General features: G+C 32.1%; 1 protein-coding gene across 2 annotated transcripts in view; it reads right to left on the bottom strand.

Annotated features, from left to right (window-relative positions):
• Positions 1–3995: 3995 nt before the first annotated feature.
• Positions 3996–19892, bottom strand: part of LOC145247400 (cold shock domain-containing protein E1-like) — a 96954-nt gene continuing 81057 nt past the window's right edge. For both annotated transcript variants that reach the window (XM_080109103.1, XM_080109102.1), the window contains 4 exons: positions 13562–13670; positions 10195–10379; positions 6879–7042; positions 3996–4310 (listed from right to left, as the gene is read on the bottom strand). In XM_080109103.1, coding sequence (XP_079965229.1) covers positions 4157–4310; positions 6879–7042; positions 10195–10379; positions 13562–13670 — 612 coding nt within the window. In that variant the 3' untranslated portion in view covers positions 3996–4156. The remainder of the gene's footprint in view (positions 4311–6878; positions 7043–10194; positions 10380–13561; positions 13671–19892) is intronic.

Here is a 19892-nt window from a genome sequence, read left to right on the forward strand (position 1 = left end):
TAATAATCATTATTATACAATTCTGTCAATTTAACTAAGAGAATTAATCAAACGCCAAATAAGCATTTTTGTGAGATACGCCTTCCTATTTCGGAAATGCTTTGTTTGTCTGGCTTAACTTTGGAATTGTTTTTCATTGCGAAATGTGCAGGCATAATGTTTTTTTACAAGTTCACAATTATTATATAAGAGGCTCTCCTCTCCATTGGTCTGTCATGCTAAAGTTAGAAATAGTTTTTGCTGCTATGCAAACAAGGGAGGTTTTGTCCCCACCTCCCTCAGTCAATGTAATAGGAAATATGTAATTTGATACAATGGCCAAGAGATTCCATTTTGCCTGCGACTGAAATTTATGTCATTAAAATACAAACCGTGGATATCATCATTGTCAAACTTAAATCACCCAGTACTCGATAACTGAGCAAACCCAAAAGTTCTTACCTCAGGAGGGGAAGATTCTCCCATCTTACTGTATCGGCTCATTACATATTTCCCAACTGTTACTTCAACACACAGGCTTATCGTCACACAAGCAATGAATCCTTGAAAAATAGAATTTATTTCAATTTTCTCAAAGTCTGGGAAGTCCACTGATCTTAGGTGACTACATCAATTACAAAACCAACCAGCTCGCTTGTCAACCAAATTTACTGTTTGCCGCTAACCGTTCACGTCAAAAGGATGCATCTTAACAGATTGATTCTTTTTCTAATTTTCAATTTAAACTTCTTTCCAATCCAATAACTCATCAGTTTCTGTTGAAAGTTGTAAAAAAAAAAAAAAAAAAAAAAAAAAGAAAAGAAACAAAGACAAAATTTCCAAAGTTTTGAATTCCGGTTAAAAAAAAAAAAAAAAAAAAAAGTTTTATTTGATCTGTAAAATTCTTTTTTTTGGGTTACTTATTTTTAGCTTGACAAATTGAAAGCACCTGTTGCAAGTTGTTCGCAGTGAAAATAGATGTTCAGAATCGATTCATTCCTCTCATCACCAGAGGCCTCATTTGTCGACATATGAGAAAGAGGAGCGACTTTTCCCCCCCATGCTGTTCAAATGCACACAGGCAATAAGTCCAACAATGTACACAATGGGGGAACGTGAAGGGGGTTATTGAAGAGTTGTGAAAAGAAGTAAAGAGGGGTGGGGGTAGCAGCAGTGATTATAATGGGTTATGGTTTGGAGTCAGCAACTCTTTGATGCTAAACCATCAGAAGCAGACAACAAACAAAATAGATAAAAAGTTGGAGGTATAAAAGGGCTTGGGGGATAAATTGGTAGTGTTTAAAACAAACTCTTTGCATAGGTCAAAAAAATTTGGCTCAACCTTTCCTTTGAATATTTTGCACCAGGATCAAATGAGGTTGGGGTGGGAACATTATAACAAAGAGAGAGGGCAGGGCTATAAAAGCGACAAGTGATGTGTCAGAACAAATACTGCCACTCATTTGAGGTATCGCATCTTCATATTGGACAGGTGAGAGAGGTTGTGGGCCAAGAGCACAAATGGTGCCTCAACAGAATAGCCAGCAAAGATCTGAATGTACATTTGAAGGGATGTCAAGTGTTTGCAGACAGATTTATAAGAAAAGAAAAAAAAAAGGTGGATAGAAAAAAGAAAGGAGGAGGGGAAAGCTTTTTTTTTTTTGTTTTGCTTTTTTATTATGTTTTTGTTCTAAAAAGCCACACAATTTCTGCATTTTTTTATCAAGAAAAACATATTGGTACTAAGATGAGAAAAAAATTTCTTTAAATAAACAAAATTTAAAAACTGAGAAAGATCTGACAAATAAGAAACTCCAAAATTACTGATAATTTTTTTTTTTTTTTTTTTTTTTAAATTGAGGGTTAGTTGTTCATTATCATCTAGTCAAGGTTAACGATCATGATTGTTTGTTCTACCTTGATGTATGGGGGGAAAAAAATTTGTAAAATGCCCAAAGATCCTACTAAATGCTTTGGTCAAAGGGGAAAAAGTGTGTGTGTATTGAGGAGGAGCAGTTGAATGATGTCTGCAATTGGAGAGGTTAGAGAGGGAAAGGGATCTATATTATATAATATTTCTCTACAAATAAAAACAAGTCAACCAAAAGTTGGTAAATAAAAGAAAAAACATGGTATGCAAGCATGAGAAGAGTAGGGGGGGGGGGTCTTGACTCATTTGTTTAATTATTTAGTGTGGCCGTGAAAGAGAAAAAAAATCAAAAGAAATCAAATTTCATGATGCAACAAGAGCTTAGTATTAAAAAAAAAAAAAAAAAAAAAAAACTGTTTTTCCATTTAGAACCAAAATATTTGGCTTGTCAGAAATTACTTGAAAACATTTTTCGAATGCTGAACATTCACAAAGTGAACAGTTGCAGGCCCCCTACCCCATTATTAAGAGATAAAAAATGCATGACTAATATCTAGTCATTGTAAAAATCATAAAATCACATGACCGTAAAGACAAATCAACCAAAATAGCTGACCTATATGTACTTCCATGTCATCTTATGATTTAAAAATATTTTATTTTACTTCAAACTGACAATTTTAACAGATTTGCACTCCTAAAACCAAAAGAAAAACAGTATTTTTCGCTTACACTCTTGTCATATCATTGAAAATTGGGTGCGAATATATTTGATATAGGCGGAAAAAAAAAAAAAAACAAAAAAAAAAACATGAAAAGCAGTCATATTGGCAGGATCGAGAATTTCCAAAATATTTCCTGCTCAAAAGTCAGCAGTAATTTTTTTTTTTTTTGGCATTAGAAGCCCCGCCTCCTCAATTTTTTTTTTTTTTTTTTTACTCAAATGATTTATGATAGATATTTATATTTTCATAACGAGATTATAATAACGACTGTTGTAATAGTATTTGGGAGTAGTAGACGAACCCAGTTCTAACAATGTTATCCTGTAATGTTTTTTGTTTTTTTTTTTTTATAAGGTGAATGGAAAATTGTGATTTCAAAATTTCTTGTTACTTTTCAATAAGTGTATAGCAAGTCCTTTGGATTTATATCAGAATAAATTAAAGTAAGTTTGACTAATTTGTGTTTTTCATACTTCTTTTGTTTCTTTCCACCTAGTAAAAGCAGATTAAATTGTACTTTGAAGGATACAAACCTTTAGAGAGAGATGTTGCACTAAAAGACACTGAACATTCCTTTAGATTCGGGGCAATAAGAATCAAGTGGTTAAAAATTAAAACAAAAACTTTGGAAAAGCAAAAAAGAAAAATTTTCTCAAGGAAAAAAAAAAACTATGGAAATTTCCTCATTTTTCATTTGTTCTGTTTTTTTTTGTTTTTTTTTCTTATTCAAATTTTTTTTTTCAAAAGATTAATCTTGTCTTTTCTGTTTTCTTTTTTTCAATTTTTAAAAAATTTTTGAATTTTTTTTTCATTTTTTTTTTGTTATTTAAAGAAATTTTTGTGTTTTTTTGGGGTGTGTATTGGGATTTTGTAAAAAATTTTTAAATGCTTTTTCCTTCATTTCTCTTTTTGATTTGCACGAATATTTCAAATTTATGATAATTATAGTAGTAGTAATAGTTATAATGCCACAAAACTGTAATTTCTCAGGAAGACCAAATTCTTGGAAAAATGATTTTAAAACAAAAGACAATTTTTTTTTCTTTTAATTGAGGGAGGGATTATTTGTCCGACACACAGAATTGAAAAAGATTTTCATCAATGTTATCAAAGAATCCACTGTCTCCAAAGGAACAAACAGTTTTCAAAGTTTTTAAGCTAAGATTTATAAAAGAAAAGAAAATTAAAGCTATTATTGGACTATTTCAATTTGTTTTCAAATTCAAATGGATTCTTTGTGCAGGAGAAGAAAAAAAAAACTCAAAAGTAGAAGAAAAAAAATTTTCTCAAAAAAATACAGTTCAGTTGACTTAGATAACAAAAAAGGTGCAAATGAAATACTTTATCAAGCCAATATCTCTGGTGTGGTCAAAATAAGACCCTCCCTCCACCTCTCAATGATATATTTTTGCAATTTGGAAAAAAAAAAAAAAAAAAAAAAAAAAAAAAATCATTATTATACTGAATGTGTGTAAGTGTTTTGTTTTTGTTTGTGGGGTTTTATCTCCAAGAGTTTCCCCGTGTTGAGTTTGTAATCCTCTGTTGACATGACAAAGGATGTGGGCCGGAAAACCTCAATGGCCTATTCTGTTACTTGTGTAAGAGGAATACGGACGTGGGTGAAACCTTTAGTGCCATCAGGTCCTCGTGGCTGTCTGGTGAGAATTACCCGAGGACCAGTTTCTTCGGTAAAGCTTTTTAAACGGCTCAAAAGCCGTTCTGGGCGACGAGTATCACTAAAATGAGAAAAGCAAAGTGTGTCCGCAATTAGTTTGTAAAGCTGACAAGTTTCTGATAAAAATCATCTTTGAAATAATTCAACTTTCAAAATCCTATTTTAAAAATATAAAAATAATTTGATTAAAAAGGAAAAATGTAGGGGATAAAAAAGACTCAAGCAGTTGTTTAATAGAATTTTAGTTGCCTGTCCATGAAAACAGGTGAAATATGAAGTTCCAAATAAATTTGAGAGAAACACTTTGATATTACTACATGCCAATCAAAAGTATCACAGCAAAATTGAGGAAAATGATAGAATAAAAAAAAAAATATAAATCAGTTTTATTGGATTTTTCCAATTTGCTATTTCCACTGGGAACAAATATGTAAAATGGGGAAGATAAATCAATCTATCATTTTGTCAAGTCATTATCAATGACAAATCAGAAAAATATAAAAACTGATTAAAATTCTGCTCCATACTTTTTCCTAATTTTTTGTGTTTACCTGGTATATCAAAGAGTTTTCCTGTTAATTTCTCGTAACTGTCGTTTACCTGTACATTTTTATGCACAAGCACTCAATTTTTTGTTTTATAGCATATCAACTCTTTTGGATTATCTAATGCAAAGTTATTTTAGTCATAGCATTGCATAAAGACACAAAAAGAAAGTAAGAATAATATAAGTAATATGCTGACGAGAAGAAAAAAAATTCCTGCTTAGAATGGTACTTGCAGTGGGACATACTCACCACCCTTCTAACCACCTACAATATCATTTGAAGTAAGGAGTTGGAATGGCCATACCAAAGTAAAAATACAATAAATAAAAGTGATCCTTTCTCCAAACAAAAAGCAATTTTAAAAATAATTTTAACCTCATTTAAAATGTTTTGTATAAATTAACAGTAAATTTGAATTGCAATCAGTTGTAGATGAAAAGATGTAATTTTCAATGATAAATCATTTCATTTATTTCAAATTCAGTATTTTTTCTTTCACAACTTGTACTTTGGTTAAAAAAATCTTTTACAAATATTTTAGTTATTTATTCAGATTTACTTTAAAAAATGGTTTGGATTTTTTGTTTTCTTCTATAAAAGAAAAATAGGTGATAATTCTCAGGCAAAATAATTATGCTAGTTTATTTTTGAACATTTTTGTTGAAATTAAAAAACTGCAGCAAAACAAACCCAGCATCATTGTTTAAATGGATTTAAGTACATGTTGAAATTGGAATTGGCGAGAGACAAATGTAAGTTCCATGTAAAGAGATAATTTTGAGTTTTCCCTTTGATAAGTAATAGCTCTCTTAATATGTTTAATGCTTTTCGTCCATTATTTAAATAAAGTGTTTATCAGGACCCGTTAAACAGCATTGCGCTGCGGTCACCCCACCCCAACCCCCTCATGTTATGAACTGTTATCAGAATAGACTCCCCTCCCCCCAAAAAAAACCCTCCACATGGTTAAGAACGGTTTTAGGAATAGACACGCCCAACCTCCACATGTTAAGAACAGCTGTCAGAATAGACCTCCCATTTTTTTGTGATGGGGGTAGCTATAAAATTTTTTTGCCCCAAATCAGACTTTGATAATCGCAAATACTATAAAATTAATTGAATTACAGTGCACAATGCAGGTTTTTATATCTTGAAAATTACCTGTCTCTGCCAAATAAAAATGATCTTGCCATAATTAGCATAGTCAAAAACCTATAAATTTTGTCATTTTCAAGAAAATTGTGCAAATGGAGCTAATGTAAAAATGCTCCCCCACCCATACCTTCACACAAACTTAAATATGCATGCATTAACACGCCCTCAGCCAAAAAGAAACCTTTGACAGACCTTTAGGTAATCTAAGATTTCATTATAACAACTAAATGTATCTAAAATGTCGTTATAAAGTTACATAAGATAGTGGTTAATAGGCTAGACATAATAAATTTGTATGTGGCATCTGTTGTTGCAAATCAACAACATTTTGGTCCAGAGGGGAATTTCTGCAACATTTTAATTATATATATAGGGATGAACTTTTTTTGGGGGAGGGGTCATTTGGGTAATTTCTGGTGGGATTTGAATTATTTTATGCAGTTTCCATATTCAGCAAGTATCCGAAGAATTTTTCTTGCCATAATCTAAATTTTGATTAAAATCCATTAAAGTAGAAATGATTCTGGGCCCATAATATGTTAAGTGTAGGACCATTATTGTTTGGGGTAAAAATAATCCTAGTTGGGAAATTAAAAAAGTGAAAACGCTTCATAATAAAGGAGAACTGCAAATATCAGTTGTAGGTAAGATAAATAGTCAAAAGCAAAAAGTAAAATCCACAAAGAGCAAAGCTTAGTTCCATCCATTATGACAAAAAAAAAAAAAAAAAAAAAAAAATTATATATATATATATATATATAATAACTGGCAATTTTAGCTATGTCAAGTTTCAAGATGGCACACATGGCAAATTTTCTTTCTGATTGGTCCATTCTCTAGGTATAAATGAAATCTTTTAAATATTCACAGACATATCCTCAACAATTATGCCAAAAATATTGTAACAAAACATAAGTGTTACATACGTGATCTTGCGTAGACTGCAGGCCGAGTACTTCGCATTGCGCTGGTTTTGAACCACAACAAACTCCACTTCATCTCCTGGCTGCAGCTCAATACTATCATGGACTTCAGTCATATGAAAAAATAACTTTTTGCCATCTTCCACTTCATAATTCAGAAAACCATACTAAAAATGGACAAGAAAAAAAGATCTCATAAAAAAGAAAAACATTCAAAACAAATGATGCAAAAAAGAAAAAAGATTTTGGGGATTGAAAAGTAAATTATACAAAGTAACAATTCCAACTTTGCATGGAATGTTTTTGTTTTTAGTTAGATATACTACACAACACAGCATATACGGAAAGGATGGACTACTAACTCAGCCTCTTTCTCTCTGAAATATATAATTTACTATTTTATGTATATAGACATAATTTATATATATATATATATATATATATATATATATATATATATAAAAATGTAATTCTTGGTTTGTTCGTTATTAGTAGTCTAAATAACCACTGGAACGATTGCTTCAACATTTTAGTATAATATTTTTCCTATACCCATGCATGTTTTTATATATCTTTTTAATTATAACATTATACTTAATTTTTATTTAATAAATAGGTGGTTTTCTTTGTACCGATGGGCCATTTTTTTTTTTTTATTTGGGGACATATTTATTTATCACCGCTTGCCGTCACGTGACATCACTTAAAGGAATTTTTGGTTTCACCACGAGTGGCCATGGTCTCGCTTAATGAAAACAAATTTTTATCATGTTATAGGAAATAATTTTTTAAAATATCAGATTCTAATCGGTAAATTTTAAATGGATTTAATCACGTGATTATTTATAATGAACTATGTGATTGAAATTTAATTTAAATTAACCACATGTGGTCCCTTTCCTACGGGAAAAATGAATGTTGATGCTCAAAATGTATAAAGATTTTAACCCCTCCCTTTATTTAAAAATTCAGCAAAAATCAGGAAATTAACCAATTTTAATGAAAATTTCAGTATTTATCAAATAATGATCGCAGAATTATTTTTTATTTAAATCTTAGTGAAAATGTATTATTTTGTTTAAACAAAAAATACCTTTACTAAAGTTATGGTTTTCAATAGTAAATAAAAAAATAGATATACATAATTGTGTTTGCGTGCATGTTTTAGCATATGTATATAGACACATTGATGATAGTTATATTTTAATATGCAAGATCTCAGGATAGAAGTTTTGAAAGAAGTATATAAAAAGAGGAGGGAAGTTGAAGGTAATAAAGAACATGACAGCTTTTGACACCTTGTTCAAGTGTTTAAGTGACAGACTTGTTGCCTAGGTTACAGCTGCTATTGATTGTAGTATTTGATTGTCTGAAATTTCTAATTTTGACTTTTTTGGACGGATTTTTTTCATCATTACCACCTTTAGCCTCGGAAGAATTACAAATAGTACTGAAACTTAATTGCATTTTGTAGGCCATTTTAAATGTTTATATAAGGAATATTTATTTATATGAGAGAGGCATTGAAAAAAAAATCCTACTTAAATGTTAAATTTAATTATTATGCTATCATTTGGTCATTAAATTATTAATTGACAAAATTATAAAATTATAAATTTAGTTACGGTGAAAGAAGATAATTTGCAAGTTAATAACTGTAATGTAAGAATTGCAAGTTAATAACTGTAATGTAAGAATTGCAAGTTAATAACTGTAATGTAAGAATTGCAAGTTAATAACTGTAATGTAAGAATTGCAAGTTAATAACTGTAATGTAAGAATTGCAAGTTAATAACTGTAATGTAAGAATTGCAAGTTAATAACTGTAATGTAAGAATTGCAAGTTAATAACTGTAATGTAAGAATTGCAAGTTAATAACTAATGTAAGAATTGCAAGTTAATAACTAATGTAAGAATTGCAAGTTAATAACTGTAATGTAAGAATTGCAACTTAATAACTAATGTAAGAATTACAAGTTAATAACTGTAATGTAAGAATTGCAAGTTAATAACTGTAATGTAAGAATTGCAAGTTAATAACTGTAATGTAAGAATTGCAAGTTAATAACTGTAATGTAAGAATTGCAAGTTAATAACTGTAATGTAAGAATTGCAAGTTAATAACTAATGTAAGAATTGCAAGTTAATAACTAATGTAAGAATTGCAAGTTAATAACTAATGTAAGAATTGCAAGTTAATAACTAATGTAAGAATTGCAAGTTAATAACTAATGTAAGAATTGCAAGTTAATAACTAATGTAAGAATTGCAAGTTAATAACTAATGTAAGAATTGCAAGTTAATAACTGTAAGGCCAAAAGTGTGAATGAAAACAAGTCATGACTATAAGATTATTACAATGTTTTATGCAAAATTCTTATTTTGATTTCAACAATTTAGCAAAAGATGTTAATCTACAATATCTTCTTGCTATACTGAAAGTATCAAGAGACAAGCGAGACAGAAAAAGATTTTTGTTATTTGGATTCACTATTCTCATCTTGATTTTCACATTTCGGTCGTGTAACATCTGACCTGCTTCAGGTATATCTTGCCGAACTCTGGAATGTTTCTATTGAACTGAGAAATTTGGATGGAATTTCAAACAGAACCCTTTATGGGGGTAGCATATTCTTGTTCCGTCAGCTATGAGTGGATAGAGGTTCTACGTAATTTGCTATTGTATTTTTTGGTTGCCCACACTGAGAATTGAACCTTGAATTGAAGCCTATAAGTGAGTATCAATTTTTTTTACAATTCATTTTTCCAAGTATTCTAACTACTGCGCGACAGTTCCTTGCAGAAAATTCAAATACGAATAACCAATCCTCATATCAAAAATTCAAAAACGTCAGGAAGAGATTCATTGATAAAACAAGTCTTCTATGTTCCCACTCATGAATTTTTTGAAGTATGGCAAAATTAATATTTTCAGAGAGGGAAAAGGGAGCAAAGCAAAACAAAACCTGATGGAGGAGGAGAAAAAAACAGAAAAGATAAAATGAAAGAGTGAAAGAGAAAATCATACCAAATAAGGGGAAAAAAAATAAAGATAAAGCTTTAGCAATTTTTTCTTTTCTCATACCCCCCCCCAAAGGGTAGGGGAGGGTCACATCAAAAGTGGAAAAACTTCATCTTCAGAGCAAGTTCTATCATTTTTATGATAGCACAAACTACCTAGTTTCATATTTAAAATTTTTGGCTTTCAATTGCTTATTTTTAGAATTTGTATTAGGTATTTATACATTTGATGCCAAAGACGAAGAAGGTGATGCTGGTATTTGGTGTATACCCATCTCCAAACAATGAATGACTTACCAAGCCCTTTACAGAATCGACTTTAGCTCGAACGTAGCTGCGCATTGCAGCCACACAAACGGCCCGTTTTTTTCCAGTGCATTTCACAGTAGCAATCTGAAATTTAACGACGTCTCCTTTTTGAAGAAAATCCCGTTTGTCAGCTAAACTGGTGATGCCATAGGGGTACACTTCCTCTTCATCTTCTGCAAAACAAAGACCAAAATTCAAGATGAAGCAATCTGATATAGAAATCAAAGAAAAGACTTTCATAATTATTCATGAAAAATGTTATTAATCCATTGGAATAAGCATGAAAAATAGTAAAACTAAAACATGCTCAGCTCACAGATGTTTTTATTTCAAATGGGGAGAATTTGATTGAATGGTTGTTTGATTCTTGAGTTTTTCAACACCTCAACTGTCCTTGAATCCCTATTTGTATATACCTCTCCAGAAAAGCATAGTCAGTACATAATGTAGAAAAAAATCTACCCCCAAAGGGGCACTCTGGATTGAGACAAAAATTTTAAAATGCCTCAATCTAGAAAGATTTATCCTTTACTAACCGAGTACAGAAACAATTAATTCTTGCAGTATCAGAAGAGATACTATACTGCCTCTAGCTAAAATGCCAAGAAATTCAAGACCATACACATTTTGTATACAGTATGCAAAAGGCCCTGACAAGTATTACCACTTTCAGTTCATAGTGAACCAAGAAGTATCAATAACTAAGAGGGGACTCCATAAATTCCAAAGCTACTAACTTCTTCTCCGATCTATATAATATTCTGCTTGTTCCTTCCTTAGTCTATACATTACACTTTGAAAATAGCCAAATTAAATTTGTGAAGACCAAACTGCTTAAAAAAAGACGTCAACTTCACAAAATTTGGCTTTAAAAAGGCCAATCTGACAACCTTGGACAAGAATACAATTGACCTCCCTTTGATATGGCCCTTTTTTCTTTTTTTTTTTTTTTATAGTAACACTAGCAGTTCAGCCCAGCTTCACTCAGGCTATCTACTCTTCATAATTTTATGGAGATATATATATATATATATATATATATATATATATATATATATACCAGCATTTCAGCCCAGCGTTGCCCGGGTGTTTGGAGGTGTATGTTGAGCAAAAAAATAAAAAATAAATAAAAAAAGAAGCGGCCAATTCTTTTTAACTGACCCCTATTATGACCCCTTAACATTTACTGTTGGGGGCTCAAATCAAGTTATTAAGTTAGATCCATGTCCAAGGAACCTATATCTAAAATTTTAAATGTTTAGACCTAAAATTGGCAGAGGAGTTTGGTAGAGTTCTCAAAGGTCAAATCATTGAACTTTGATCCCCTTAACAGCCAAATTTCTGGCCGAAAATCGATCACAAAGATTTTCCCAAATCTCAGTATCTTGTATATCAAATTTCGAGTCTGTAGACTGAAAATTGACAGAGTTATTGCGTAGGAAAATGTACACACACAGACACGTTCACATATATATATATATATATATATATATATATATATATATATATATATAAAAAGCTGAATGTCTGTGTGTGTGTTTGGTCACGAATAGGCTCCTATATAGTTGACTATTATAGAAAACTGATTACATATAATGATAGATGTATCGAGACACAGGAATGGGTGTTTGATCTGGCATAATGATGATTCATTAAAATTGTGGGTGTCTGCGTTCGCGCCCGGTCCACAAAGTATGGAAATAAAAAACAAAAAAAAAACAAAAAAAAAAAAAAAAACGTTTACAAGTGTTTTTGATATAGATGTACATAATAATACTTTGATAAGTATGTTTTAACTTAAATAGGGATGGTATAAAAAAATTGTGGGGTCTGCATTCGTACATGGCCTCCATAGAATGGAAATAGGCACAAACTTTAATAAAGATTTTTCATATCTATCTGTGTAAGTATACTTTGATAATTATGTTTCAGTTTGAAGAAATATGGTATAATAAAATTATGGGGTGTTCGTTCATGCCTGACCTCCATAGAATGGAAATATGTCACAAAGTTTAACAAGGTTTTTTTAATATAGATCCACAGAATATTGTGATAAGTGTTTCAGTGTGAACAGGTATGGAATAATAAATTATGGGGGTTTATCTATTTTATTTTTACTTTCATCATATTTTGCTTTGGTTTTGATACCCCCAAATTCGAAGCTATCTCTTTATAACCGTTCCTTTTCATAACCTTTCATACTTTCATAAATCAGAGTCCATTTTCTGTAGGCTGGTTTTGAACCCAGTCAATAACGGGTACTTTTGCTAGTATATATAGATATATATAAATGATCATTGTTGTAATGGTGTGAGAAAGGAACTTGTAATTTTTTGCTGAAGAAAGAAGTGCGTGAAATGTTACATTAAAAAAAAAAAAGGGAACATTTGAAAGAAACGGGAGAATCGGGAAATGTCTTCTAAGAAGTGCTGGATTGAAGAAGATTGTCTTTTACAAAACTTTATGCATTATCCAGAAAATATCAGCTTTATCAAAACATTTGTTGATTAAATATATTTCTCATTCCATGGAATTTCCAAGGGTCTTTCTAGTCATTATATCTCTTGAGCATTTGACAAAACCAAACTTTTTGCAAAGAACTCTACATCAATTTTCAGTCTTTGTGATCAGAGCTACCAGAATTTTTCTCATAACTAAAAATACTCTAAGGGACATCCATACATATGCCCAGGATGTAATAAACTTAAAGACTCCTGATGCCAACAAGACAACTTGTCCCAACAATATTCCAGCCATTACCACAGCACAGTAGAGTTCTGTTAAGCCATTCCCTTAAATAATCAATTTTTCTACATTCCATTAATTTTCAATTCTCTCATAATATTATCATCCAAGCGATAATTTCATTAGTCAGTCATTATCCTCAAATGGTTTTTGTCTTAGTAAAAAAATTATTTGACTGAAATAAGCAGGAAGATCAAGTAGATATAGATTATATTTGCAAGATTTTTCCAAATATTTATACAATTAGAAGATCGTTTTACAATAAATGTACATAGCAAAACATAATTCTTATGATTGTTTAAACAAAAAGAAAATTTTTCAAGAAGCCAGCAAGAAAAGCAATAGTTTGACAGATTTCAAACTAATATATACATAAAATCAATGAGTGGAACCAAATCTAAGAACGAATACACTTTTTCAAATCCTCATGCTGGCACATGTCGGACTAATTATTATTCTATAAAATGAATTTTAGGTTTTGCATTTTTTTTCACAGTCAAAAAGTATTTTTTAAAATACAAGTCACAACTAAATAATATATAATTCTATGAAACTTTTTTTTACTAAAATTAAAAGAAAATAAAGAGAGAAACAAGCCAAATTTACTTACCATCTAATCCAACTTGAACAAGACCACTGTAGTCATCTTGTTCTGGATTGACAATACGCAGAGGGCGCACTATTTTACCTTGTAAAATACCTTTGTCCCAAAGAATCTCCTGAAAAAGTAGAGACAATTAAGAGTTTTTCATAAAAACAATATTGATTGAGAATAAAAATCCAAAACAGATTTTTTTTTTTTTGAAGAGATTGTTAGTTTTCATATTTAAAGCTCCTCACTTTTCAAAAGTGAAACATATTCCTATGTACATGTTGAATTTCTTCAAATAGTTTGCAGATATGATGGACATATGTTAATACATCCTGTGGTTTTAATTGAAATATTAAATTTCAATTAAAACCTACTTAATTGTCATGTTGAGATTAGGAACATATCCAAAAATAAAAAAATTATTAATGAAAATAATATTCAAAGAATTGCAAATTACACTTAAATAATAAACAGAGTAAACAAGGGAGGTTACTGAAGTCTGCCTTGTTATAGTTCCCCCAAAATGATGGCAGTCAATCGATAATGAAATTATATTTTATGTAATAATGCAGTAATATATTACTAATTGCAACATAAAAATTAAGTAGATAACATTCAATTTTCTAGCTTTTGATTTTTATTCAAATATTGAAGAAATTAGATAAAATCTTTCCATTTAACAGCAGATCGATGTGAGCAAGTTTCACCTCTACTAACCCAATTACTTATTTTAATTGGATTAACTTAATTTCACACACTTTTCTCACTTTTTATTTTATTACATTTTCACCCCAAACAAGGCACAGTGCCACTTTATGCAGGGGCCTACTATCATGGACATCAGTTGGAGGGATACTATGTAGGGAGTTGAGCAGGCAGATGTCTGTTCACATTACATTTGAATTTCTACATGTCAGTATAGTTGGGGAAGCAGGAACCTGGAAGGGAATTTCAAAGTCTAGCAATTCTGGGAAGAAACTATTAGAGTAGAAGGCTTTCTTACATCTAGGGATCTCTACTGCATGGGGGTGGGACTTTGCTGCTTGTCGGGTTTGTCAGGAGTTTTTACATCGAGGGTGTACAAGGGCTTGTAGTTCGTTGGCGCATCCACTATTAAACTTGTAAAACAGGTAGAGGGATGTTACATTTCGTCGATGGAACAAAGGTTGAGGCTTAGCTGACAGTTCAGGACCCATCAGGTTAACAACTCTCTTTTGAACCTTGTCCAGGAGTGAGGGACTAGCAGCAGATACACCAGCCCAAATGTGACTACAATATTCTATACATGGGCGAATGGTGGCCTTGTAGAAGTACAGGATACTTTCAGGCGTAAGTAACTTTCTAGCACTATAGAGAGCGCCTACCTTCTTTGCAGCAGACATGGCAATGCTCTTGATGTATCTGTTCTAACTCATGTTCCCTGTAAATGTTAAGCAAGGAACTTGAATAAAGTAGTTTCAGGTAATGTATCTTTAGCCATAGTGATTGGTCATTGAGAAGGTGTCTTGTAATTATTAAAGGAAACAAGCATATCTTGACAGCATTGAACGTTACCATTCATTTTTGACCCAATTCCACTACAGACTGGAGGTCATGCAGGGTTTCCACCATTAGGTGTTCATTCGTTTTCCCCTCGTGCCTGTTATAGAGCGTGATGTCAGTAAATATACCCATCTCAGAAACTATTTTATCAGGAAGTCATTTATGAATATCAGGAATAATAAAGGTCCAAGGATTGACCCCTGAGGTATGCCCCTAAGGTATAACCATACACATTTATATCACTGTTTAGACGTACAGTCATTGAGAACAACCTGGATTCTTCTCTTATTTAAGGATTTAATTATGTTAAGTATTTATCTAGTAATACCATAGGATCAGATTTTCATGAGAAGACCATCGTGCCATACCTTGTCAAAAGCCTTAGATATATCTAGGGCTATTGCCCTCCCCTCCCCTGTCTTATCCGGTGCATGGTATATACGTTCAGAGAATACAGTTAGAATATCTGCAGTAGAATGGCTTGCCTAAATCCATATTAACGGTCGGACAGAAGTTTAACAACTATAAGGTAATGGACTAGAGCTTGATTAATTATGGACTCAAATATTTTGGCGAAAAAAGGGAAGAGACTAATGGGATGATAATTTAATGGGTCAGTTCTTTCACCAGAATTCTTGTAAACTAGTACCACAGAAGCAGTTTTCCAGCAGTCAGGAAAGCATGATTTGTTGAGGCATTTGTTGAAGAGTTTGGAGAGAACTGGAGCAACCTCAACGGAGCATTTTTTTAATAGTACAGCTGAGATGAGACTTTTGAGGTGTCTAGGTTTTTTATGATATCATGCACTTAAAAAGGGGTGATTTTTAGATCATCTAGTGTGGTTTCTGTTCATACAGGAAAATTTGCTAGGTCCAAAGTAGAGTTTGAGGCAAACTGATGGGCAAGCATGTTAGTTTTGTAAGTTGCCATGCAAACAACCTCATGATTGTCGGATTATCGGGGAATTGTTGATTGCCCATTATTTAGTACACTGTTGTAGATTTTCCAGAAATCACGAGTTCCTAATTTCTGCACTTCAATACGTTTTCTGGTGAGTTCGGTGTATTCTCTCTTAGTTGTCGCTACTTCTTTCTTACAATTACTTCTAGCTTCTATAAACTTGTTTGTCTGTACTGGACATACAAGACATATGCATGTTGCCTCTGAGCCAATGGCAACTGTGTGAGTAAACCATTGGGGAGAATGGGGTTTTCTATAGAACTTCTGTGTAGAAACGTGCTTCATTTGCTGTTTTTGAACAATTCAGTAGTGTCATTTGTGCACTGTTACGCAGGAAGAGAAAAGATATTTCTCGATGGAGCATCTCTAATGGCATCCCAGTCAGCCTTATTGTAATACCTTGTCATTTTTAGCAGTGGCTCTTTAACTTGGGGTTGAGAGTTTAGAATGATGTCTATCATTATCATTGCATGATCAGCATTCCCGAGTGGGCAATGGGCAATCCTCAAAAACTTGTCAGAAATAGATCCAGAAGTGGCCTAGTCCAATCATGTTAGCACACATGATAAACAAGCACCCTAAAATGTTTAGGGGAAGGGAATGAGGCAGATGTGGGAGACGGCTTTCATTGCCCTAGTCAAGAAACAAGGCTAAACACTGGGCGTCTCTAAGGAGTCCTTGTGATCGCACTTCTGCTCCTGGCTAATAGGCAAAGAAGGAGTATGGAAGTCAGGCGATAGGCTCCTTAAGTAGTTTAGGTTTGCAAACAGGGATTTGATAGAGTCACCAGCTCTAGGGAGGTTGTCGACCAGGACTGAAGAGGCCTTCCTCCCCTGTTTGGTGTCAAGATGTATGAGGTCAGTGGCACAGGTTTACATATCAAAGTTTTTCTTTCTAGATGGATGACCTGACTAGATCTACAGGTCCATCAGCACCGAGAGTTATCCCCATGCCTGGTTTCAAAGCCAGGTATTTTTATCCTCCCCTGCATGGGTAGTTAGGATTAATAGAGTTATATCAAAGATAATTAGTATCTGCTTTGAAGTTACACTCCTCAAAATAGGATTAAGATTGGAAGATGTGGACTTTTCACATGTTTTGAGTGGAGGTATGTATGAGTATGGGTGTAGATTTAAGGTTAATATCTACTATGGTTCCGCAAGGATTAGGGTTAGGGTTTGTGGATTAATAAATACATTGGAAAAATTATAGAATAAATAGTTAAGTACGATTCAAAATGTGCTTAGGTGTTAGTTTTCATGTAAAGACAATCACCAGTATTTTCATCCATCTAAGGGAAAGAAAGATATAGAGTTGCTACTTAATATAGTTGCTACTTTAATCTAAGTACAAACTATGGCTAATAAGTATTTATTTTATAGATAAGCTATAGAATTATAAATATAAGTTACACTAATGCATGCCTCAGCAATAGAAATCTATAGATGTTAAGTATTTATCGATTTTTAAAATGTCAGCCTTGTAAAAGTTAAGGACCGGAAGCTAAACTCCTCTCCCAAGGTACGTGCAAAGCATGTGATTTTATAGCAATTTGGGGAGAAAAGCAATTGGTTAGTTGTCCAGTTAGAACGGAGAGATGATATAATTTACAAGAATACAGTATACATTAGGATATACAGAGTTTTGAGTAGAGTTTAGAAGTATAAAAATTTGGAATAATGTTTATCATGCAAAACAGACACAGGCAATCGCCTTGGAGGCAAAGTAAATAGCCCTTTTAACTTGACATTTAGAAAAGATGTGGTGAGACGACAACTATGAATGGCAGTAATTGCTGAGAATGCAGATTCGGAGTTCCTATCCCGTCGTGGTTACCACCTGATGAAGGCCAGAGGAATAGTTGCCCGAAACGTTGTGAAGCAACCACTAAAAAGATGAGGATAATAGTCCGCAATAAATTAAAAATAAATACTCATCTAAATAATGAATTCCAATTAAATAATATTTAGAAAAGAGTTTGCCAGTAATTTTAGTATCATACATAAGTAACCATATAGATACAGCCAGTATAGTCCTTATATTTAGACATACACTTAGTCAAGGAATGGTAATTTATGATTTTCAAAAAGAGTGAAGAAATACCAGTCATTAAGAGCAGAAAAACAAGTTTCTGTGAATAAGCAATAACTTTACGATTCTTAGTAAGCAAGTAAGTAATAGTAAGAGGCTTTCTTTCCACAAAAGTTTCAACTACACATTGTGTTCAGCTAGTTTCTATTTATTTTCAACCTGTGGTCAGTACTTTGGCTGGCGGTCATTTTGTGGATTTTTGGAAATTTATATTTTAATTTTATTTAATATATCTTAGTAAGAAATAAAGAAAGGAGTTAAATTTAAGTACATTCTACAACAACTTTACAACATAGTCTAAACCAGTCAAGTTGGCATAAGTAGCATGCCAGCAAAGCCATTTGCTCTGTTTGTAAGAGAAATATTTAGGAAGTGAGGAGTCGGGGGGGTTCATTGTCCTAATCACAAATCAAGGTCAGGCAGTCTCAAGGGAGTCCCTCATATTGTAACTGCACCTGGCTAATAAATAAAGGATAAGTATGGGAGGTGGGCGATAAGTAGAGATGAGTAACCTGGCAAGATCTATGGATCAATCATACTAAAAGGGGGTAACCATACACCGGGGTTTCAAACCAGGTTTATTAACACCCTCACATGGTTGGTAATATATGAGAGCATACTTAAAGTTCTGCAGTCTTCTATCTAGACAGATACAGAATTCAGATATTAATATCATATTTAAAGATCTCTTTCTTCATCCCAATAAAATACTATTTTATTTTATGTTATTATGCTATTTTGTATCAACATGAGAATTTGGATTAGAAAAAGGTGTTTGCAAAACTGGTAAAAAAATGAATAAAAATATAAATACAACATTTTTGTATTATTAAAATACAAAGACGGGATTAAGTATTAAGAAGTTTAAACTAGTTAAGAATAATGTATAATGCAGAAGAGATAAATGCAGCCTTCTTCGGGTCAAAATACCTGACCATTTTAATTTGGATTTTCCTCTTTCCTTGGGCTACAGATTTTTAATTGCAGATAAGTCAAGATATTGAAAACTGAGAAAAAGAAAGAACTGGCTACTTTTAGAATATATTCAACAAAGAAAAGATTTAGAACTACAAACAAATTCAATTAAAATGTTTGGAATTTAAGTTGAGATGGAATAAAAAGCTGAATACACAAACTGTTTGCAATATTTTGAACGAGTGGATTTTAGAAAATAGAAAAATGGCTTATCTTGGAGGGAGGGGGAGAGATAGAAAAAATTGGTCAAATTCTGTGGTGGCTGTCCAAACTGAAAAGTTACGCTCTTCAAAGTAATTGAAAAGGATTTTACTATGCTTTCTATTTCATTGTTATAGAAAAGAGGGGGGTAGGTAAAAACACGTGATGGAAGCATATAGATTTGCAGCTGGTTAATCTAAGAAAGGAGTTGCATAGTTAAAATATTGTTCATATATTAGTTTAAGAATAGGATAAAATGTTAAGGTACGGTTCAAAATTATATTAGGAATTGAGATAAAATTAGATGTACGATCTCTGGATATTCGAGTCAATACGGGTATCGATTCAGTATAGATTTAAGTAGCAACATAACTATGATTAAAATACATTTCAGTACAGATATAACTGGAAGTAAGGTATCAGCTATCAAAGATCCAGTATTAGCAATTAGATATAAATAGCAATATAGACATATTTATAGTAGATATGAACATATAGAAATTGTAGATATTAAGTATATTACTTAAAGTTCTTCTGCCCTCTAACTTTAAAGATAAATCGTCGTTTTATTAAATTCAGA

This window comes from Euprymna scolopes, chromosome 25 (genome assembly GCF_053919585.1).
Source record: "Euprymna scolopes isolate OS-2025 chromosome 25, ASM5391958v1, whole genome shotgun sequence".
Lineage (NCBI taxonomy): Eukaryota > Metazoa > Mollusca > Cephalopoda > Sepiida > Sepiolidae > Euprymna > Euprymna scolopes.